The sequence below is a fragment of the Carassius gibelio genome, chromosome A16, assembly GCF_023724105.1.
Source record: "Carassius gibelio isolate Cgi1373 ecotype wild population from Czech Republic chromosome A16, carGib1.2-hapl.c, whole genome shotgun sequence".
Classification (NCBI taxonomy): domain Eukaryota; kingdom Metazoa; phylum Chordata; class Actinopteri; order Cypriniformes; family Cyprinidae; genus Carassius; species Carassius gibelio.
This window is the reverse complement of record NC_068386.1, coordinates 5,974,544-5,998,781: the sequence shown is the minus strand read 5'-3', so window position 1 is coordinate 5,998,781 and position 24,238 is coordinate 5,974,544. Positions and strand designations below refer to the sequence as shown.

Sequence of the window (24,238 nt, the reverse complement as noted above, 5' to 3'; positions counted from 1 at the left end):
ATCTACCAACCTGGAATTGATTCCTTTGATGGCAAAGCTGAATTTTCAGCAGCCATTACTCCAAATATTTAATCTACACTTTACCACACTTTACACAACTGTTTCAAACTTATTTTCAACGTGTTCAGTGAAAAGAATTTACTCTGTATAGGAATTTTAATCCACAGTACATGAACCGTTTCATATAAACTGGAATAAATATAAAACTATAACCAAACTAAAACTTACAAATATTATAGTGAATAAATGAAATAATCATGATTAATGGACAAATGAAAGCACGTATTTTGAAATAAGTTGCATTAAAAGTCAATAAATCCTAGATTAATATGAATATTTGTATTTAGGGCTGCTCCGATCATGATTGGTCGATCGTTAATGCGCATCTCGTCAGTAATGATCGGAGCAGTCCTATTTATATTAAAAACTTGTCTCCACATATTATTCAATAACATTCTAGTGCATTCAAATTTATTTAATAATAGCAGAGTGAGCGAGTTTTGGATACAGTAAGTATAAACTTATTTTAGTGAATAAAGTACCACATTTCAGCTTTGTAAGGGTAGGTACAAATTTTTTTATTTCATCATTGCTTCCAGGATATCCTTATATGCTTTCGAACAGCTTCATGTGGCCGTAAACATTTAAATTTAACGTGGCTTTAAGCACTATGCATCGTTAAAGTTTCACTTTCACCTTGACTAAGCTGGTAAATGTGGTGATTATATGGAATAATCACAATGTTTACCTTACGATACGAATGTGTGGTCTAATGGTTAGAGAGTCGGACTTGTAACCCAAAGATCACAGGTTCGAGTCTCAGTGCCAGCACGAGTTGTATGTGGGGGGAGTGAATGAACAGCGCTCACTTTTACCCTCAATACCCATGGCTAAAGTGCCCTTGAACAAGGCACTAAACCCTCAATTACTACCCAGGTGCTGGAGCAAATAGCTGCCCACTGCTCCGGGTGCGTGTTCACGGTTTGTGTGTGTTCCCTACTCATTGCTGTGTGTGTGCACTTGGAGGCGTTAAATGCAGAGCATAAATTACGAGTATGGGTTACCATACTTGACAAATGTCAACACTTTCACTTTAAATTTTCATCTTCCATCTTTCATCTTTTTAAACGTAAAAAAAAGTGAGTGGGGTGTAACTGGTGTGTTTTGAGTCATAGATTAAAATGTGAATGTATCTTGAGCATGTGTGAACCACAGACCTTATTTTATGGATTTAACCAAAATCCCATTCAAAAAACCCATTGACTGTGGGACTATGGTAAGTGCTAAAATGCTAACTCACTTCTGGGGTTTTGCCTACAAAGTGACATCATAGTTCCACCACTATTGATGTTTGGTTTGTTAGGACAATATTTGGAAGAGAACCTATATAAATATCTGGAATCTGAGGAAGAAAAAAAATAAAATAAAATAAAAATACTGAGAAAATAGCATTTAAATTAGTCAAAATTAAGTTCTCGATAATGCATATTACTAATCAAAAATTTGGTTTATATATATTTACGGTAGTACATTTACAAAATATCTTCATGGAAAGTGATCTTTACTCACTATCCTAATGATTTTTTGCATAAAAGAATAATCAATAATTTTCACCCATACAGTGTTTTTTTTGGCTATTGCTAAAATTGTAACCCAGCAATTTAAGACAGGTTTTGTGGTCCAGGGTCACAAATAAGAATGCTGGAGCCATGATAACATAACTAATAAAGCCAGTGTCCTGGAACTTGAGCTTTGGTGTGTCTACTCTTAGATAACCATCACAAACAATGCATTTCTGCTCCCTGCATGAAGAAAGACCTTGAGACCACAGCACTGTATTGTGAACTGGAGAGAGCATAACATCTGTACCTACAGACCACTGTACTTTCAGACATGCTGTCTTAGCAATATAAGGAATTGCGGTCAAAATTGTGCTGAGTACAACCAAATCTGACCACCTTGTATCGCTTTACAACAAACTGGGAAGCCACACGGTATCCTTTGCTTTGCATGTTCAGTTTACACTCAAAAACATGGCAGAACACAAATGAAAGACTGATTGTTTTATTTTGTATTAAAATAGTACTACCCATGGTGTATTATTCATGGTTAAAGTGCTTCCTGGAGACTGTGGCTAAATGTTGATGACGGGATGAATAAAGGTCTTCTGGGAGCAGATGGTCATGTCAGTATGGTGATGGACATGGCACTACAAGCTATATCATCCACGCTGAGACAGCAAGAGCATCCCAGCACTCTCTAATCTTCCTGGCGTGATTCATTAAGGGACACTGTGTGATATCTGCAGGGATGGGCTTTCAATCCCTCAGTGTCAAAGCATGCGGTCTGTGCATTTGGTGGCTGTTTGACTGCATTAGGAAATTCAACTGGACTTGCCCTGCTGTTGTTTCTATGGCCTGTGGCTAGACACACAGTGTGCTTTAAACAAGGAAAACATGATCAAGGATCAACATCCTTGTTCCTGAAACATAATTACTATCAAACAATCAAAGTCCTATGCTTTGCCCTGGCATTAAAAGCAGGTGCCAATAAAGCTTAATGGGACTGCTGATCCAAGAACAACAAAGGATTAAAACTTATCACTTGATAATGTTCCTAGAAGTCCTTCCTAGAAGTTTCTAGAAGTTGGATTGTGGAGAACACCTTTTTGATTGGTCAAATGGGGCATTATGTGGTCAAATATTTATTTAATGCTATTAGAATATTACTACAATGACTACTTCACACTACTTCATGACTCTCTTATGCCACTGGTCAAATCTGTGAGCAAAATGTACTTTTGAATTTCAAGGGTCTAGAAAGATTGGCTGATTACTTGTTTGTTGTACAAGTTGTACAAATTAAACTATAAATATAAGTTAAGACTGTCTTGGTTTTAATGAAAAATATTTGTAAACATGCCATTAGTCACATTTGTAACCACAGACCCCATTTTGGTAACCAATTAATAGGTTCACATTATAAAATTGTATATTTAATTTTGTTGGCATAAAAAGTACAATTGAAAAGATGCAATTATGGTTAATTTATTACTTTCATCCCAACAAATGTCTGTATAAAAAAGTATATATTTTTTAACAACTGTGATCAAGAATGTAGCATATGCTTCCACGCATATCTTGAAGCTTACTTTGAATTACTTAAAAGGAAAAAAAAAGTTACATATGAAAAGACAGGACCAAAAATGTTAATTTGAGTCATTACTTCAGTTTCTACAATGATCACCACATGTACATGTTTATCTTTCAGGCTGTAATCTTGCTTGTGTATGGAACTACTCCCTCATGCAGCTGATTAAGTTGCACAGAAACGGTCAAAACTACCAATAACAGTTCAAAAGTATGTGGGCCTGAAAGATATATGCAACCTTTTTCGTACTCTATAACAGTGCATTTACTGAAAATATGTCAAGCCAAAATAAAGAAACCAAGCTGAGCAAAATTATATTTACTCTGATAATTATATAATTAAACAATATTATATAAAAATCATTATTGTAGAGAGTTTTTGTTTACACCTTGGGAAGCTATTAGAGTTGCCAATTTTTTTCAATTAACACTTTTAATTTCTTTTTAAGGAAAGCTATGAAATGATGTGCGACATGAATATACCTGCAGTGCACAGACAACCTCGTTCACAGGTAGTTCACTGGCTTTTTTCGAAGTCAGTACTGGAACCATGGTCTCATTTTCACAGTGGGGTTGACACTTGGCAAGCTGAAAAAAGAAAAGTTCAAAAACAGATGAAAACAAAACATCAACAGAGGACAAGGAGGATGTTAGTATCTTGGCTAAATTTAATAACCCATGCTATTTAAAAGGGTTCCATCTTTGGAGGTAATCCAAATCAAAGATTACTAAAACTTCCTCATAAAAAAACAAAACATAAGTGCAATGTACTAAAGGATTACTGGCCCGGAAGAAACTTTGACCCATTCAATGTTGTACAAGGAAACAACAAACACATCTAGGCAAAGTAGCTCCTGTAAAATCATCTGACACCTTCTCAATTTGCATAGACTTTCAGCTACCAAAAATGCATTAGTGCCATCCACAGCTGTGCCTCATTCTGACTGGAGGAAGATCTGACGACCATAATAATGGAGAGCCCAGCAGATGGATTGGAAAGCATTAGGGAACAGAATGACATTATTTAAACTCTAGATGGTCATGAACATCAGGTTAAGTCTCACAAAGAGCACACGATGAACATCCATGCAATATCCCATCCCATTTGCTTTGCTGGATATTGATTTGGTCAGATAGCAATAAATCTTTCAATGATTTTTTTCAATACCATCTGCCAAACTTAAAAAAAAAAACAAGCATTCAAAAATAAGAAAAACAGATAATCCTAAATATACTAGATTTTCAAATTTTCTTAAGAAAATGTGAGATACTTGCCTATGCAAAACTTCTTGTCGCAGGTGGTTGCTAAGTATTCTGGTTGGTTACTTGCTGACTCAAGTCAAAAGTCAGACCAATTCAAAGTACAGTTCTGAGGGTCAATACGATTTTTTTGGAATGCTTTTAAATATTCAAATATATTCCATGGGGAGCACAAGACACTTCTTTAAAAAAGCATGCAAGCATTTTATTGACCCTAAACTTTTTAAAGGTAGTGTGAGTCTATGGGATTTTCAGAAAGTAACAAAGCTCTTCTAAAGTGTAAGATTAGTAAAAAAGTTAAAAGTAATAATTTTAATAGTGACCAGGAACTACTTTCAGTTTCGGCCAATGGTTTGTGTTTACTGTAACTTGTTACTGGTAAATTAACAGAAGTAGAGTTAATGAAATGTAGATATATTCCTGGTTCATTCAAAGGGTTCCTGCAGGTTTTTTAAGCTCAAATTTAAGACTTTTTAAGATCTGCACAAATAAAATGAATACCATTTGACCGGGATAGGGCAATGTCTATAGTAACATATTAAACTGTAAAATGACTATTTACAGTTCCGATACAAGTTTTCACAAAAACTAAAAGTTTCATAAAATGATGCACTTCACATTTCAGCCTTTAAACCATGTTTAATTAAATGGATGAATTAAAGGTATTAATTATTAATTATTAATTGAAAACATTATCAACAATAAATTATTGATTAAATAACATAAATACATTTTACTGTTTCGATTGTTACAATGCATTATCTTCTTCTTGATCCACTATTTCAAATTTACAGCTCTATGTGTTTGCAGGATAAAAACATGGGTCAATTTTCACATTGGTCTGAACAAAAACAGCGTCATCTAGCCAGTTCTATTGCAAAAGAGAAGACCTGATTCAAACATCAAAAAAACAGGTCCATTTGTGATAGCGTAGTAAATGAAAATGAATGTTGCTACCTTCTGATAAAACTTCTTTAAATTACTTTTTTTCCCACACCAATCTACACTTCATGCACCATACTGACAAAGCAAAAACAGAATTGCCAAAACTTTGTAAATTTACATATATAAATAAAACTAAAATACATACATTACATAAGTATTCATACTTTTAACCAAATATTTAGCTGAAGCAAAAAGTCTTTTTTGTTTGATGTGACAAGCTGTACATCAGCATTTGGCAATTATCTGCTATTCTTCTCCTCATATCTTCACCTCTCAAGCTCTGTCAGGTTGGATGGGGCGAACACACATTTTCAGGATTCTCCAGAAACATTTGATTGGGTTCAATCCCAGGCTGTGGCTTGCCAATCAAGCACATTCACAGATTGTCTATAAACCACTCTTGCTGTGTGTTTAGGGTCACTGTCCTGGAAGATGAACCTTCTGCACAGTCTGAGATTCTAAATGCACTAGAGTGGACTGGGTTTTTATTTAGGCTATCACAAAAATTTTGCCGCACTGAGTGCTCCTTTTACTCTGACAATTCCATCAGTCCCTGCTACTAAAAAACACCTCCTTTATTTCTATTTATTAATTTCTCTTGTGGCCCGTAAAAGATAATAGCCTAATCTTTAGCCTAATTAACAACAGGTCTAATAATAATAATAATAATAATAATAATAATAATAATAAATGTAACAGGCCTACATTAAAGGGGGGGGTGAAATGCTCATTTTCACTCAATGTCCTGTTAATCTTGAGTACCTATAGAGTAGTACTGCATCCTTCATAACTCCAAAAAGTCTTTAGTTTTATTATATTCATAAGAGAAAGATGTTCTGTACCGATTTTTCCCGGAAAAACACGACCGGCTGGAGGCGCTAAAGAATCACGAGCGCGAGTAGGCTTTTGCGTTGAGAGCGTTTGGAAGCTGTGACATTACTGTGAGGGAAAAACCATCATCCAAAATAAACCATGGCTTACAGTCAGATTCAGCCATTTATTTATGATCCAGAATCAGATCCCGAGGCTGAAACTGAACGAGAGCAGCAGCAGCAACGACTCGTTCCGAGCGGGGCTCGAACCCAGGTCTCTGGCATGGGAGGGGATGCACTAACAAGGAGGCAGAGATATTTTAAGCAGTTTTATTCACCGCCTGCGGTTCCAACACACGATCGTGACCCTTTTACGTTGGGATGGCATCATCCTTAAGAAATAAACGATGTGCAAATCCATCGTCAAACTGGGCCTTGTTTGTAAAACAAGCATCTTCGAAATGCAGGGAACAAACAAAAACACTTGCACAACTCCGTTGATGCTCTGTAAAAATAAACTCCGTCCACTGGTCCCTTAATGCTGTTTTTTTTTTTGGTAATCTGTGCAGGGTTGACTTACCCTGGCAACCAAAAACACACACCTTTTGTGACATTTCGCGACGCTCTCGCTCTGATCAGTGAATGTCTGTTGTGCTCTCAGTGCTCTTCTGGCAGAAGTGCCCTCAGGACCCATATAAGGAAATTCCGCTCCATCTAACATCACACAGAGCCATACTCGAAAAAAACTTTCCGAAACTTTTGACAAACCGGAATGTGTATTTTGGGAACAAAAATACTTCTTCAAACGTCCAACTTAATTTTTGAAACTTTGTCCATGTTTAGCATGGGAATCCAACTCTTTAACAGTGTGAAAAACTTAGTATGCATGAAATAGCATTTCACCCCCCCTTTAACGCATTAGTGAGAACGGGGGCCTAAAACACGCTGCACTCGTGTTTATTTGATAAAATCATAGCCTTTTGAAGTTTAATAATTAAGAGTTTCTTGTACAATTTAAGACACTTTAATCCCCCGTGGAAACCCTGTCATTCAGAATTCCCCAAGGTTAAATGCTCAGAGACTTTATACTAGAATGCTATGCTTTAAACAAAATAGGTTACAATGGAAAGAGCAAAACATTCCAGGTGGTTGTTTAAATTTTTAGGCATAACATGCAAATATAAACAAAATCCTGCTGTGACTAGATTTCAGGACATGACCGCAAAACATACCAGACAGACAATAGGTTCAGAGCGTCTCTGAGAATGAGCTTTTAAGAGAGTTACCCTCAGGATGGATGGAGAAAAAGACAAGTGAAGAAATCTATAGAGAAACAGAAAATTAGGGCTACCTTTTGTAGTCAGTTTCAGGTTAAGCATCAGAACCAGCATGAATCTTCCAGCGCCCCATACATCAGCTTAGCATCTTGAAGAGTAACACTGTTTTCTTCCCGCACTATCACTCCAGCGTAAAGATAAAAGAAAGTATCTTACATGTCTGAGCCTGAGCGGATTCCCATAATTAAGAGTGACAACAGCTTAAACCTGGATGAGCCAATCCCACATTCTCACCTCTCTATGAACAGACTCTTTAAACTAATGAATGAGTGCCATCTGAGATATTCGGGTCAATTTGCAAAACTGGTATAGTCCAACAGTTAATTTTTGTACTGTACAAATACGGTATAAAATGCATCCCTACTCAGAAACGGGATCACAGTCTGCTGTCATTGGCAAAAAAAAAATTATATTACAGTATTTACTTGTCTAACCGGTCTCAAACACTGTATGGCTACAACTTTACAATACCGTTCAAAAGTTTCAATTTGGTAATATTTTTCTGAAAGTCTCTTATGTTCACCAAGGCTGTAATTATTTGATCACAAAGACAGTAACATTGTGAAATATCATTTCAATATTATATATCTGCTTTCTACATTATACATTTTAAAATATGATTTATTCCGGTGATGACAAAGCTGAATTTTCAGCATCATTAATCCAGTCTTCAGTAGCCCTTATCAAACAGACATTCTGAAAAATAAACTGATAAAGTGTCCCAGGATCTGTCATGGGATCATTGGATTTTGGTTCATTCACACTGCCAGTGATTTTCTGGAATCTGTGTGTGAACCCTCACACACATCCCCTAAAGACATGTGACATCGGGTCATGACTTTAAATGTAATACGAAACATTCCACTAAAGCTGGCAAATGATCTTAGCTTCTGTGCAGAAAGTGAAGAGCTCCCTGGTCTAGGATTCATTACAGCATTGCAGACAATTTTTCATCGTGAACATTGATCTGCATTTAAAACACCTGGTGTAAGAGTTGCACGATTATTGGCATTGGTCCTGTCTTTTGTTCACACAGGGCGTATTCAGGTGCTGGTCCCCAAAATGTTACTAGGTCCTCATCCCAGGATCAATCAAGGAACATGTTGGGTAATTTTATGTCAATTTTATTGGGATCAATGCTAGGAGCTAGTGTCACATGATCCTTCAGAAAACAATCACATATGCTCATTTGGTGATCATGAAACATTTCTTAGTTTTATCAATATTAAAAATAAATTTTCATTGACAATTAAAATTCAAAAAGAACTGCATTTATCCAAAATATATCTAACATATCTTTGAAATATCAGTCTTTACTGTCACTTTGCATCAATTTAATCCACTCTCGAGGTTTGAGGTCATTGACAGCAAACACCATTGGTTCTTGCATGTTTTGTGACGCATTAGGATGTAGGCGAGTTTAAAAACAAATGCAAATTGGACTTCAGAGCTACAGCAGACAGAATATTAAATTAATGCCTTAAACTTAGTTCCTCACACAAAGCAACTGTATGGTTTCAGATTATCAAAAATACACATGCACAATTAGTATGGACTAACTTTTTTGGCATTTTGCGCATCCACTTTCTTTTATGGAAATCTCTGACATTCCTCTGAAAAACTAATTTTGTGCTCCACAAAAAAAAAAGAAAATAACAGTGCTGAAAGAACGTTTAGCATTTTCAGCGATCTAATAATAGTTGTCCTCAACCATTATCAGGAAAATGATGTGAATCTATTATCACTTAGGTGCTATTTGATTGACAGTTTTTCTCTTCATCATGTTTTTAATAGTAAAACTCTAAATCAGTTACTAAGAAAGAAGTGTGATATCAAAAGCAAGATAAGCCATTTATCATCTCACTCAGTCATAGTCATAAATAAGCGACGGAAATAAATAAATAAATAATCAAGTTTTAATTGTTTTCGTGTCTCCCAGGCCCCCCTATCTGGGTCTCAGTTACAAGCTCTGCCGGGTTCTCCCGCTGACAGAATAAGGCCAAGCGCAGGTTCAAGGCCATACAGACACAGAACAAACTGCTCTCTCAGCGCTCTCCATTAGATGATCGAGACCGATTGTCTGCAGTCCTCTGAGAGGCACAAGGTCAGGTTCACTCTAGCAGAGCCTCCACAGAGTTGAAACCGCACTCTGCCCCATCAACCTCTCTTTACCTTTTAAACAGTGGTAAAGTAGGAGCTTACATATGTGGTATGAAAAAATTATTTGTTAAGAAAAACTGAACACACGAAAAGGAGGAGGAAAAATATAGTTCACTAAAACACTGATAATAGTGACCTCAGCCCGTGGCATGCCCTTAACAAACCTCACTCTCCATTCTCCATCTGACAAGTTGAATGGTTGGTCACACCTGGATTTCATCTTTGTCTATGGAAATTTTATAATTTTTGATACCCTTTAAAACCTGCTCAGGACAATTTCACATTGTTGCTCTGTACATTTCAATAATCAGAGTCATTCTGTTTGTGAATAAAGTGTTGACCATGTATCTATGAGGGCAAGAGAGAGAGGGACATTTTTTTTTTCTCTCGTCAAGAACAAAGCTGAACAGACTGTGTTAAACTGGTATTACCCTGACTATTTACAATACTATCAATAAATAAGACATTTTAAAAAATTAACCAACATTGTGAATGCCTAAAGACTGTGCCATAGACATGTTCTGCACTATTCTCCATGTGAAAACTGTATGTAAACTCTAGTATGAAAGCCGAAATGCAGATTGTTTTTTTTGTTGTTTTTTTTTTTAACGGCATGCCATTTTTTTGGCTATTTTGGTGTATACCATACTTAAAATATTAAAATTCTAATAATACATTTTGAAAAGCATAAAAAAAAAGAAAAAAAAGAAAACTTTTCAAGGGTTTCAACAGAATAAAACAAGTTCAAATCATTCCCGAGAATCTTCTTTACTCTATCGGTTTGTTCTTTTGAACAATTTGAATTAGGGGTATTAATTTTAACAGGTTAACCAATAACCAACCGTTAAGAATTTTGACGATTAATACAGTCAAATCAGTTAAATGTTTTAAAAAGTAATTAACTTATTTTCAGTAATTTATCAAAATATTTTTTAAGGTTTGCTGCATTGTTAAAATAGGCTACGCTACACATATAAAAAATAGTTTTTTAGAGAAAAAAAAAACATAAGTCACGTAGCCTATTAGTAAGTCGCATCATTTCATTCAGAAATAAGCCTAATGCCAACGAGAAATGTTTACAAACATTTATAATAAACCCTGTAAACATAGCTATGCTATTTTAGTTCCCTTCACTTCACAACAAATCCTTTCAATTAACAGTAGCCTATTTAAAAAAAGAACAAAAATAAAAAAATTGCTTTTAAGAAGTTTTAGCAACGACAAGACAAAACGAATTCATTTGGGCTAAAACGAAACCAATGTTGGGTCTCTCATTCGACACAAAATTAAATGTTTGCGTATTTGCAATGTATTTGAATGCCAAACTATTATTTATTATAGACTACTTCACTCGCATTCCAATATCCACATAAAAAATGTATTGCATGTGATAATCACTGGGTATTATTCGATTAGTAGTTGAAAATCACACCCCTCCCGTGCATCCACCCACACACACACACACACAAATACACACCCATAAAAAGAGGGATAGAGACTATTCAGGCTTTCAATCTGTATGAAATAAAACAGAATATTATAAAGCACAGTACGGCACTATGACGGCACTTATGTGAACATAAATTGTAACATTTTAACGTTATTTATAACAATAACCTATATCATATTTTTATTTTTAAAAATTAGCATGTCCACGGTTATTTGGCGTCACTACCCTCTGTATTGTCTCCCTTCCCCCGCTGGCCTGTACTCAGATTGCACTTTACGCTCCGGGCCGGTGTTCTGTCGATCTCTGCTACCGATTTTGTTACCTCCCATGAAAAAAGTAGGTAGTACTTAGGGAAGTCGTGGCCTAATGGTTAGAGAGTCGGACTCCCAATTGAAAGGTTGTGAGTTCGAGTCCCGGGCCGGCAGGAATTGTGGGTGGAGGGAGTGCATGTACAGTTCTCTCTCCACCTTCAATACCACGACTTAGGTGCCCTTGAGCAAGGCATCGAACCCCCAACTGCTCCCCGGGCGCTGCAGCCTAAATGGCTGCCCACTGCTCTGGGTGTGTGTTCACAGTGTGTGTGTGTGCACGTCAGATGGGTTAAATGCAGAGCACAAATTCTGAGCATGGGTCACTATACTTGGCTGAATGTCACGTCACTTTCACTTTTTTCACTTTTATATGGGCCCGCCAACCCGAGGGGGAGCTTTTAATTGAAACGAAGGAACTAATATTACCCCCGGGCCGGGGGTAATCAGAATTCTCTGTCCGAGTCCAAGCCCATGCTCGGCATGGTTCACATCCTTAGAAAATAATCACACAGCCTAATTGATGTTCTGTCATTAAATCGATTAATCGAATATTCGAAAATCGTGACCCATCCCTAGTTAATATTGATAACAAATGAGAATAAAACAAACATATCCAGAGAAAGGGGTATGTTAGGGGTGTTAGTGACCATATTAAAAGGGATAACACGTTAATTAGAAGGGTTAGTTCAGCCAAAAATTTTAATTCTGTCATTAATGACTTATCCTCATGTAGTTAAAAACTCATAAGACCTTTGTTCATCTTCGGAACACAAATTAAGATATGTTTGATGCATTCTGACAGCTCTCTGATTCTCCCATATCCAGCTAGGGTCCTTACACCATCAATGTACAGAAACATAGCAAGGAGATCGGTAAAATAATCCCTGTGACATCAGGGGTTCTACTGTAATTTTATGAAGCTAAAAGAATACTTTTTATGCGACTTTATTCAACAATTTGTCTCCTCCATGTCACCCTAGCACCATTTTGGAGAGTATCCACTAAACACAAACAGCGTATGTTGTTCTGTGTCAGCTGCACCACACGGATACATTGTTGTCATACATATAAAAGCACAAACAACGTAGAAAACATATCCGCGAGGTCCAGCTTACGTCGAGGAGACAAGCTGTTGAATAAAGCCTTCTTTTTTTTTTTTTTTTACACAAAATTATTCTCGTATCTTCGTAATATTACGGTGAAAGCCCTAATGTCACATGGATTATTTTACCGATCTCCTTGCTAAGTTTCTGGACCTTGATCATGTAAGGACCCTTGCTGGATATGGAGGGTCAGAGAGCTCTCAGATTCCATCAAAAGGTCTTACAGGTTTGGAATGACATGAGGTTAAGTAATGACAGGATTTTCATTTTTGGGTGAACTATCCTTTTATTGTTTAGAAAGTGAGAGTTGAATTCGGAACAAATGAAAGATTATCATTTACAATGGAATACATCCAGGCTTAGAGATCATACAGTCCAACAAAAAGTGGTATTGTTGACGAATGTCTGTTCTGAGAAGAGTGTTGTTGAAACAAGAACAGAGCTTCCCCCAGAGAGAAAAAAATATTTTTCTTCTTCTCCAAAACCAAGGTAAACAAGGGACCAAACATCCAAGCACTGGCTGTTCAGTGGTGGGAAAAAAATATTCCACTTGTGAAAACACCCAACTAAAACTTTCAGGATTGCATCACAACCTTAATCTGAAACACTTTCTATCAGCTATCATACACCTCTCCATACACCCTAATTTCACTATTGCTTTGATTTTGAATGCACTGACAGATTTCCTAAAAATTCTGCATTTCTAAAAAAGATTAGGATATGAAACAAACATCAGGGAAATGCTCTGTATCAGTGACCACACACCTCGAACTACTTCTCAATCTGTCACCCAAAACTAATGGGAGCGTCACAGGAAGTCAAAGTTACACACATATATATATAGAGCAGGGGCTGCTGGGACAGAGAGCGGTTTATAATCTTCCTTCTGGCTGTCCTGACAGTCCCTGCAGGCGGAGGCTCTCTGGAACTGTTAGATAGCAGAGAGGTGTCAGTCCACAAGTGAAAACGGAGAGAAACAGAGGACAGGGCAACAAGAAGGAAGGAAATCCAGTGGAATGAGGTGGTTTTCTTCACACACACACACATTGAAAGAACAAATATACCCTACTCATCATCCAAGAGGTGAACAGTCAGACAACCACAAAACTCTCCCTCACCACCTCAATCATGCGCAAACATATCGTTCTGTAATGATCAGCATTACACAGCACTATTGAGCATTTCTTTGGCCTGTAGAGCACAACAGTGACTGTATTTTAGAACCCTCAGTTAAGGAAGTACTTCTCCTATTCCTTGTCTCTATAAAGACTTCAAAAACCAAACCAACCTGCTCTAAGATGATTCATAAAATGACAAACCTGACGTAAAGCAAAACAAAGTGATAAACACTTCAACACAACCTTTAATATGATTCGTCACAATTAACCATCTTGTTAGAAATACATCTGGTTCGTGTCTAAAACTGTGCAAACAGACATAACTTGTGAGACGACTTCAAGCGAACCACTTATCGTTAATCTTTTGTTATATCACCACAACTTGGATTGGTGATATAACTTGTTTTCTTTAAATTAGCACAGGTTTTGTATTTCTTTCTAAAACTGATTGACTGTAGGCCTTTCATTCATTTTTACATTTTAAGTTTTAAAAAAAGCATTATTTGTAGATAATATTAGCAAAGTTCATTTAAAAACTAAGGTACATAAGTTCAGATCAATGAGATGTATGACCAGTTCCAAAAAAAAGAAACCTGTGCTAATTGAAAGAAAAGTTGATAAAACAGATGAACGCAATATTTGGTAATAATTAGCAGATTCCAAGAATCGAAATATTATAGAAATATTATAAAGCAGCCAAACGTATTTGTGGACATATTTCAAGTGTTCTGAAGCTATTCCATAGTTCAATGTGAGGTACAGATTAATATTGAAGTCATTAAATTCAAGTTCGCATAAAATCTTCTTTAAGCTGCATCTGTCTGTCATCCTCTATTCAGCAATCAAACTGCATGTCACGTTCTGTTACTACATTCAAAACGATGAAACTCTCTTCAAGAGCACACAATAACTGAGGTTTAAAACTGTTCAAAGAAAAAGGCTCATTAAACTAACGCACAGATTTAATACACTACGTATCAATATCTCTTTCCCATTGTGCATGTGATGTCCGGTTCATGAACAAATCGTTTGATTTAACCGGTTCTTCTTAGTGAACCGGTTAAACCAGTTCACCAAATCGGACCGAGAGAGCAACGTGTAACATTTTACCAGATTTTAGACTTATGCATTTTTATTTGTAAATCAAACATTTCACTAGATTTTATCAAATTATTGCACATGTGATTTTTATAGAATCTAGAGTATCTTTTGCTGCTGAATTATCCACCTAGTTTATAATAGTATTTTTTTGTCATAGATTATGATTATATATTTTTTCATTTGTTATTTTTCATTAAAATGAAGTTTTGTATATGTAGTAGATTGTGATTAACACAAAAGAGTATTGATCAGGTCAACACAGATTGGTCTAAAAAAGAAAACTGTGCAGGTATCAGATTGGATCTCAGAACTTTCGGTATCAGATCAGTTCTCAAAAAATTGTATCGTTGCATCCCTGATTTATACAACACTTTTATTCATTATTAACTTAAATGAATTTAAATATAGATTTAAATAAGAAATACTGATGGAATTCGAGAACAAAAAAATATATATCATTGCACCTTCGCAGATTTTTGAAGTCTTTAAATCAAAATCACATTGAAATTGTGCCTTAAAGAACAATTCAATCTCAGAGTGGTATAGCCATTTAGTTTATCTCATTGTTACAATTCAAGCTCTCTATGGAGATAAAGAAAGGTATTTTTACTTCCGGGAATCTATCGTTGTGCTCTGCTGGCCATTATTATAACAAGTGACTCACTTTGACTTTGTCACCTGACACTGCACTGGATACTTGCTAAGCCAAAGGAAGAAAGGTGCTATATGTTCGATTGTACACACTTTGTAACAAGTATGCTTGCAAATTAGAACACTGACTTCCTGTCATTTTATTTGATCAAGTCTGTTTCAAAATCATGAACTTGCCATAAATTCCTAAACATGCAGTCTAGGTAGGCATCTCACTAGGGTTTAGGACACAGCAAACATGCATATGCATTTCCTCTTCCAGAGCACATTGAACTGGACTCTGTCACCCCAGTTACTTCCAGGTTTGTGGTCACTGTCACTCGTGCTTGTATGGAATCTCTAGTCAAGCACACCACACAGTGGCAGTGAACTTTAAACAACACATCAGCCAAAGACCGACAGCAGGTTGGCAGGGGTGCTGTTTACTACTCATCTGAAGCTTATTTGGGTACTCTGAGGCCTATTTCTTGAAAGAATACAACAGTTCCTGCCATGTTCTGTTTGTCCTGCCGCAGATGTAGATAATAGCTGAATTTATTATTATTAGTATTATTATTATTCTTTTAAAGGATTTGATTGTAACGTGTTCGCGACTGTACGTTACGTCAGATTAAACGTGAAAGCATGCTGAAATCTATATTTCCCAAATGCTCTACTCCAGTATGCATGTGTTATATACGACCAAAATAAAACAATTCACTACATACACACTACAGCGGCAGGATGTTATCGCTTATTTTCACTCTCAACTCAAGTTTCAAGCTTGCACAGCCGCAAATGCGTTTGAGGAAAACCAACCGAATTCATCTATAACACTACTACATGTCACTCTCCACACGGTTAAACACGGTTAACCTGATATTTTGGTGAGAACACTGACAGTCGGCACATGACGGCTAACCTTAAAGCTTCTGCCGTCGCTTTTCTCGCCGGTGTACGTTGTTTTATTTGAATGACTCTCCGAGCGCTAGCGGCGACAACACGCTTTCAGCTAATGTTTAAATCACGCCAGCGGATCTCTAATTACGTTTTATCGGTGTTTGATAGCATACATTCACACCGAGCGCAGTGTGGAACGACGTCTAAACAAACGGGGCTTTGTCTGAACCTCACAGTGGACATTTCTAAGCGCTATTAAGTCGGCAATGTGTCTCAGAGAAAGGAAAACGGGCTTTTCTTGAAACTTACCAGCGGGTCCTTTTTCTTTTGCATCTTCCGTAAGCTTTCGTCAGGTCTGTCTGACTCTGACGGCCGCTGATGGCGTCATCACGCAGGGCACGTAAAAAGGGGCGGGGTGACGTAAACAGACTAGGGAATGGTCAATAATCACCACCAGTCAAACAGTTTACTGAAAGGCATTGATGCATAGTTCTTAGAAATCATCGAATAATTATTTGTACTAGGTGTAAAGAGACACCGCCAAATACTTGAAATATAACGAAACTCCACGTCCTCCTGATCTCGCCTACGTCACACCCAGAATCCCTACGACAGATCCGCAGCGCCACCTCGCGGAATCACAGCTCCCTCGTTACCACTGACAACTGTTCAAACAAACATCCCAGGACTGAGAGCGAACTTAAACACAGAAATACGATATGCTTTAGGGCTTTCATGGACATTTAAAATAAATAAATAGTTTAGCAAACAGGTCAACATATTGCTTTTCTGAATATACTGTGCTTGGGAAAGGAAAGGAAGAGTTATATCCTTTGAATCTTTTAAAGTTCGCATTGCTACATTTCTTCATTCTAAATGCCGTGATCTGCATTAGTAACGTTACCAAATAACGTCCTGCTGTTAGAAACATGAGCTCACCGCTGTCCACCCTGAAGAAGAACAAAAGAGTTCCTCTACCAGACATGAAGAGTGAAGGGTAAGTTAATTTCCAACAAAATGCAGCAGTTAATGTTAAATAGCTACCCAAAAATAATAAAAAGCATAACCATATGCATCTTTTTTTTTGAAAAGCTGTGAAACTGACACATTGAAACCCAACTATTCTAGAAATTACACTCTAACATCGTTTAGTCCTTTTTTTCAGATTACCATAACCAGTACTACATTCATAACTTAATTCATAACTAATATTGTGTCCTATTTTTCAAGTGTATTGTGGTCCAGATGCTAATATAATCATATATTGTATTTGGGTTAAATATAACAATCATCTAGAAAGTGATGTAATGTTTGGTGATGAAAACATGTATTAGCAATGAATTTAAAGCATCCCACCCTCCCCATAAAATCACAGAAATCTGCATGATATTATCAAACGATGTGAACTTTTAACTTGACATTCATGTTATGTTCCATCCTGCTCTTGAAATTGTGCAAATAATCATGTTATAATTAATAGAGGTCAAATAATCTGAGCAAATCTGTGAAAGTCTGCTGTAGCTTTCTGTCATTGTTTATTCACCCTGAAGTTGTTCCAAAACCTGCATTAATTTCTTTCTTCTGTTGTAAATAGATTATTTTAAAGAATTTAGCTGTTGGTCCCCGTAGACCAAGTTTGGTCGTCAACAATCTTCAAAATATTTTCTTTTGTGTTCAGCAGAAATAATTCTTACAGGTTTGAAACAGCTTGAGGTAATGAGAACACTTTACCTAAAATGTCAAAATTACAATAACCTAAAATTACAATAACTGTTGAATGATCTACCCTGCTCTGTGAGCTATTAGAAGCATTTAACAGAGACACTGCACTGTATTTTCTTATTTTGTTCATGCATGGCTGTGCTCGGGATGTTTCTGGGCTGCAAACCCTCAGCTCATAACGATGCATGGTGCAGGTGAGGGCGGGACTTTATTGTCTGCCATTACCTGTCATCTGTTACTTGACATAGCCATTGTTGTTACATTTTTATGATTTTCTGTTTACTAGTGACTAAATTACAGCCAGCCATCTAACTAGCATAACACAGAAACATGTGTACACATGCCATTTATGCATGATAAACCCAATATTTGAAAAATACCTCAACGACGTCACTCATCTTCATGCAGGTAGTCTGTTGAGTCCGTTGGACTGTGTGTGTTCAGGTAAACTGATCTCATGTCAGACAGGGCGGTGTGCTTTTATGGCGTTCCGCCCGCGAGGAGGGGACAAGAATGTTGTATTTACAAAAAGTGACTGAAAATGTCGGCACAGTGTACCTTTACATGTCAATGCAATCATTGCTTTTTCCCTAAAGTTATAGAATTCAAAGAGACTGCATAACAAGATTGACCTAGACCATCTTTGAAATAATCATATGTTTTTGTGATCTAGGGACAGAAAGCCTTACAAAGACAGGTCAGACAATGGTAAGATGTACAGACATTAAATTATTTTATCTTTTCAAATGCCATCCTCTACAGATAATAGAAATAGCTGGTTTCAATCCATGTGGGTGATGGAATATAAAAGCATACGGGAGATAAAATATTGAGAAAGCACAGAGAAACAATACATCAGTGGGTCTTATAAATCGCTTAAACGTATCATTTTGGATTTTTCAGACTATGAAGCTAAATTATTCAGAGAGATTTTTCCACAAAACCAGCCAGTGCCACACATCACAGACAATCTTTCCACTGTAAGATCAAAGGTCATGCAAAAAAAGGCGGCAAAAGAAGGTACAAAGACTGACCTGACTGATTAAACTAAATGTGTTTTTATCAAAACTTTATGTCTCACAAATCTTCTCTAAACATGTCACAGCTCCGCCGAGTGATTTTGAACTGATGTCAAGTATGATGCAGAAGATCGTTCAGCTTGAGAAAAAGGTGAAAACTCAGGCTGTGGATATTGAGCATAAGGTAAGACACTTGCTTTATTCTTGTCATCTCACTGTGCTGCTGTACAGATGAAGTATCCAAGTGTGTATGTTTACAATCATCAGTGTCTCGTCAGATGTCTCCGGATGCACAGCTGATTTCATTTTACAAGGTGCCTTATGGTATTAGCTCTTAATTTCTTTCCATTTCCTGCTCAAGGCAAGAAGAATAACAGTTCTGGAAGAGAAACTGAATCTTTTCCAAGATGCAAAGGGTAATTACTTCTTCTTAAACAAACAGGAGTTAAAATTGTTTCAAAAAGACAAAAGAGTTTAATAGAGCATTATAGAGACTACAATAAAACACTTTATTATTAGGTTTAGAAAAATATATTTATAGATATTTTAAATGATCATTTATAATGTAATATAACACAAATTTTTAAGTATTTATTGTTTTATAACAATATAAATAAGTATTGTTGCATTTTCAGTATTTATCTAAGCATTTACTGATTTTAATATCATTTTCAGTATTTATGCATGTATCTAATATAATACACATTTCAAGTATATATTTTTGTAATATATTCTATTAAATTTTCATTATCTAAGCATGCATGTAAGCTGATTTTAATAAATACAATTCTGTAATTATTAATATAAAGTCTTCATTGTTGTAAGCTATGCTAATTTTAATTTAAAAAAAAAATTATAATAATAAGTTATAATAATTTCATGAGGCTCATCAAGTGAAATAACAAAAGTCATAAACAAACCCAAAAACATTTGGACAGTATTACATGTGTGCATGGATAATTTGGAGGTGAAATATGACCCAAACAGACTGGCTTACAATACAATACTCGTTTTCACTTACGCTTTTTAACCAGTTCAGTAGTCATATAAAAGCATGACTAAACACATGTGTTTACTTTAGGGAAATCTACAAGTAATGAGAACCAAGATGAAGAACTGGTTAAATTGTGCCTCAAGCTTCAAAACCAAGTGTTGGAAATGGAGGTGAGCAGCTTTTCTTACAACCGTTTTCATGCTTAGATGTTTGTAATTCTATGCAGAGAACAAACCAGGGGTCATTCCTGTATAATTAGACCAAAATAGCTATGGGAAACTCAACAGAATGACATTTTCCCACCCACACAGAAGTTTCTGAATGATTATGGGATGATCTGGGTCGGACGTTATGAAGAACGCGAGCAGGCCAACAGCCATCTTCCTGGAGCAACTAATGCACGCAAGAGTTTGAGAATGAACTATGACCTGGTCCTGCAGAACATCCAGGAACTGAACATCGTAGCAGGGGAAGGGGAGTCCCATGTGACCGCTGTCCCTGGTGGGGCCAAACTTACCCAGCAGTCCTCCATACCTCTTTGGCTTTACAAAAATGGCATTGTCATGTTCAGTGGTCCATTCCGCTCCTATCAAGACCCACGCACACAGGTTCACTTGCTTTCCTGCTTTGGACTTGCATCACTTTGACTACATAAATACCATACATATTTCATTTACTTTAGATGAATCATCAGATTTATCATCCCTAAGATTTACCTTTCTATTGCAGGAATTCATGCAGGACTTGATGGATGGGTTTTTTCCTTCTGAGCTTCAGGAAAGGTTTCCTAATGGTGTGCCCTTCCAGGTGTGGACTGGGAATGAATGCACTTCTCATCATTAATATCATCGCTATGAATACTGTTGCTTATATTTAGGGTGACGGATTTACCCTAACCCTACACAACAGTTCAAAAGTTTGGGTTGATAATATTCCTAAATGTTTTTGAAAGTTTTTTATGCTCATAAAGGTTGTGTTTATTTGATCTGAAAATGCAGTAAAAACAGTAATATTAATATACAATATTATAACCATAAAAAAAAAACTGTTTTCTATTCTTAATACATTTTAAAATGTAATTTATTCTTGTGATGGCAGAGCTTAATTTCCAGCAGCCATTAGTCCAGTCTTTGGTGTTACATGATCCTTCAGAAAGCATTCTAATGTGCTGATTTGGCCAAGAAGCATTTTCACGATTTTCTGATGAGTAGAAAGTTCAAAAGAACGGCATTTATATGAAATAGAAATATTTTGTGCATTATAAATGTCTTTACTGACACGTTCAATCAATTTAATGCCTCTTTGCTGAATAAAAGTATACGTTTCGTTCAAAAACAGTAAAAAAAATAAAATAATTTGTAATGACCCAAAACTTTTGAATGGTGAAGTAGTGCAAATGTTCAACTTTGCCATGTCACTCGCATATTATACCTCAAATTATTAATAATCAAATTATTGTTTAAATACTTAGGGATTTTATGTGGTGTGTGAAAAATCCCATCGACTTAAACTTAGGAAGGATGTGATACATAGTTATAGTTATCATTCTTTAACTGTTATGTATGATCTTGAACACTAAAAACAGGTCAGTGACAAACGGGACGAGGAGTTCATAGTTAGGCGACCAGGGACTGAGTTTCCTGGAAGAGGGCAAACGATAGATGGAGCAGGAAGCCATTCAATGTACCTTTCTGAGCAGACTAGCTCCACAGCGCCAAAACACAGTCAGATACCAGGTTTGAACATGATTTTGGTATGATTCACAGTTATTCTGTTAAATCAGAAAATGGATTTCAAACTGGCATTCTGTGTGGTATTTAGGCAGAAAGCTGTCCATGGAACAGTTCTTGCGGAAGCTCCCAGAGACTGTGGTGAAGGAAGGCAAAGTGATCAGTATACGTGACTCAGTCAAGGCTCATCTACTGGTCAGTGTAGTCAAGTTTAGGGTCATTCAGTCAGATTTCCCACTCAACTTAATTTTTTGTTTCATTAAGGGCTTTCCTGATGGTGCCAAAAGGCATTCGGTGACTACTGTGGAAACGTCTGCCCTGCAGGCCTTGAGAGAATGGTATCAAAACCCTAATTATCTTAAAGTTCTGACCAAACAGAAGAGCTTTGATAGACAGCATAAAAGCTGATTAGTTCCTGACTTGAATAATTAATTTTTCCTATCCATGTGGTGTGATTCAGTGAGACAGACTCTTCACTATCAGCACCAGATGTCACCACACTACGACTGAAGGCTGAGGATGGGATGGAGACATTTATCATGAGAATGTTCTTCAGGGAGACCATTGGAGATCTCCGTCACTACTTGGACCTGAAAAGGTTTGAGATACCGTATTTTTCAGACTATAAGTTGCACCTGAGTATGAGTCGCATCAGTCCAAAAATACGTCATGATGAGGAAAAAAACATATATAAGTCGCACTGGACTAGAAGTCGCATTTATTAAGAACCAAGAACCAAGAGAAAACATTACCGTCTACGGCCCTGAGAGGGCGCTCTATGTGTTCAGTGTAGACTACAGGAGAACTGAGCAGCATAGAGCGCCCTCTGGCAGCTGTAGACGGTAATGTTTTCTCTTGGTTCATTTCTCTTGGCTCATTTCTCTCAGTTCATGTCAAATTAATTTTGATAAATAAGTCGCACCTGACTATAAGTCGCAGGACCAGCCAAACTATGAAAAAAGTGTGACTTATAGTCCGCAAAATACGGTACTGTATGAAAACCAGCTTTCAAATTTAGAGATCTGCCCTCTCTAGGGAGCATTTTAAGATATCTGACATGCTCCATATGTAGGCAATTTATTTATGCTGACTCCTAAAATGCTTCTTTTTAACTAAAGTTTAAGACAGCATTACATGTATTCCCAAAATACATATAATAATAAACTCGCGAACCAAGAGAAATGCAGGTTATAAATATACTTTTAATTGATTAAATACTGAAGGCCTTCCAGGATTTAGAGATTGCTTTTTCATCAGAACAGATGTGGACAGATTTAATCCGATTTGTAGCATTACATCACTTACCCACCAACGGATCCTCTTCAGTAAATGGGTGCCGACAGAATGAGAGTCCAAACAGAATCCACAAGAATCCCCAAAACTGAATCCATCAATAAACAACTTGAAGTGAAAAATTTCATGTTTGTAAGAAACAAATCCATTATTAATACTTTTTAACTTTAAACTGTCAATTCTGGTCAAAATGTGAGTCCATAATCCACAATAATGCTTCCTCCCGTGATCCATCCCGTGTTGTCATCTCACATCACAAATCCACAGACATATTTGTTTAGAACTGTTTTTGCTTGGAAACCGTGCCTGATCTGTGCATATATTTTACTCCTGATTTAAAAAAGTAATTTTCATTTTTAATTACTTGTTGAATACTTGTGGATTATTGGGATGTTTTTATCAGCTGTTTGGACTCTCATTCTGACGGCACCCATTCACTGCAGAGGATCCACTGATGAGCAAGTGATGTATAGCTTAATTTCTGTAAATCTGTTCTAATGAAGAAACAAACTCATCTTCCTCTTGGATGGCCAGAGGATGAAGACATTTTTAGCAAATATTCATTTTTGGTTGAACTATTCCTTTACAGTAACTCTACTTTGCCCAAATTTTATGTATGGTGTCTATATTTATCAGCAGAAATAGTATACAGGTTGTCATCCGTTTCCAGATAATAATTTGAGCCAATCTCTTTTGACAGAGGACCAGGTGCTGCACTATATGACATCATTAGTGCATTTCCACAGCGGTGCTACAGTGATGACACCCAGACGCTAGCGTCCTGTGGTCTGACTCCAAATGCAGCGCTGCTCCTGCGTCCACGAGCTTCATCTCACAGACAGTGTGGAGACACAAAGAACAACAACCATCCTCTCATTGTAAAATACCCAGTGAGCATCACTGGTGCACTTTCACAGTGATTGTAGCATACATGTTGCTACAATCCAGATGTCTCACTGATCATTCATCAACTGACGGATTTTGGATATTGATAAATCAGGTAGGAGATAGACAAAATTATTTTAAACCTGCTTATTGCTAAGTAATTAATTTGATAATTTAATTACTAAATGGTTGATACATTTTCAATTAAAAAATTCAAATTACAATAATTTATCAACTGATATTATAAAATGTGTTTTTCTATACTCTGTTAATGAACCAGGAGGTAACCCCCAATCACCTGTCAAGATGGTCTATGGTT

General features: G+C 36.6%; 2 protein-coding genes across 3 annotated transcripts in view; one reads left to right on the top strand and one right to left on the bottom strand.

The window, feature by feature from the left end:
• Positions 1 to 16,742, bottom strand: part of LOC128030439 (calcium-transporting ATPase type 2C member 1) — a 37,361-nt gene extending 20,619 nt beyond the window's left edge. Inside the window, exons 1-2 of the mRNA XM_052618059.1 lie at positions 16,586 to 16,742; positions 3,633 to 3,737 (exon numbers count right to left, since the gene is read on the bottom strand). Of these exons, the coding sequence (XP_052474019.1) occupies positions 3,633 to 3,737; positions 16,586 to 16,609 (129 nt within the window). The 5' untranslated portion in view covers positions 16,610 to 16,742. The remainder of the gene's footprint in view (positions 1 to 3,632; positions 3,738 to 16,585) is intronic.
• A 147-nt stretch (positions 16,743 to 16,889) lies between these two features.
• On the top strand, positions 16,890 to 24,067 carry ubxn11 (UBX domain protein 11). Of its 2 annotated transcripts, XM_052618097.1 has the most exons (13): positions 16,890 to 17,273; positions 18,672 to 18,706; positions 18,902 to 19,018; positions 19,104 to 19,201; positions 19,379 to 19,433; positions 20,099 to 20,181; positions 20,323 to 20,619; positions 20,741 to 20,818; positions 21,597 to 21,747; positions 21,833 to 21,936; positions 22,006 to 22,079; positions 22,202 to 22,339; positions 23,735 to 24,067. In XM_052618097.1, the coding sequence occupies exons 1-13, from the start codon at positions 17,206 to 17,208 to the stop codon at positions 23,952 to 23,954; spliced, it is 1,518 nt and encodes a 505-aa protein (XP_052474057.1). In that variant the 5' UTR covers positions 16,890 to 17,205; the 3' UTR covers positions 23,955 to 24,067. The 2 variants fall into 2 exon arrangements, with proteins under 2 accessions (XP_052474057.1, XP_052474058.1); XM_052618098.1 differs by lacking the exon at positions 18,902 to 19,018.
• The last annotated feature ends 171 nt before the right edge of the window (positions 24,068 to 24,238 follow it).

What these genes read in the sequence shown, in the direction of transcription:
- ubxn11 (XM_052618097.1), top strand. Translation starts at nt 17,206, where the DNA reads ATGAGCTCACCGCTGTCCACCCTGAAGAAGAACAAAAGAGTTCCTCTA. An exon ending in CTAATGGTGTGCCCTTCCAG is followed by an intron (nt 20,819 to 21,596) that starts GTGTGGACTGGG and finishes CACTAAAAACAG; the next exon opens with GTCAGTGACAAACGGGACGA. An exon ending in CTGCAGGCCTTGAGAGAATG is followed by an intron (nt 22,080 to 22,201) that starts GTATCAAAACCC and finishes GGTGTGATTCAG; the next exon opens with TGAGACAGACTCTTCACTAT.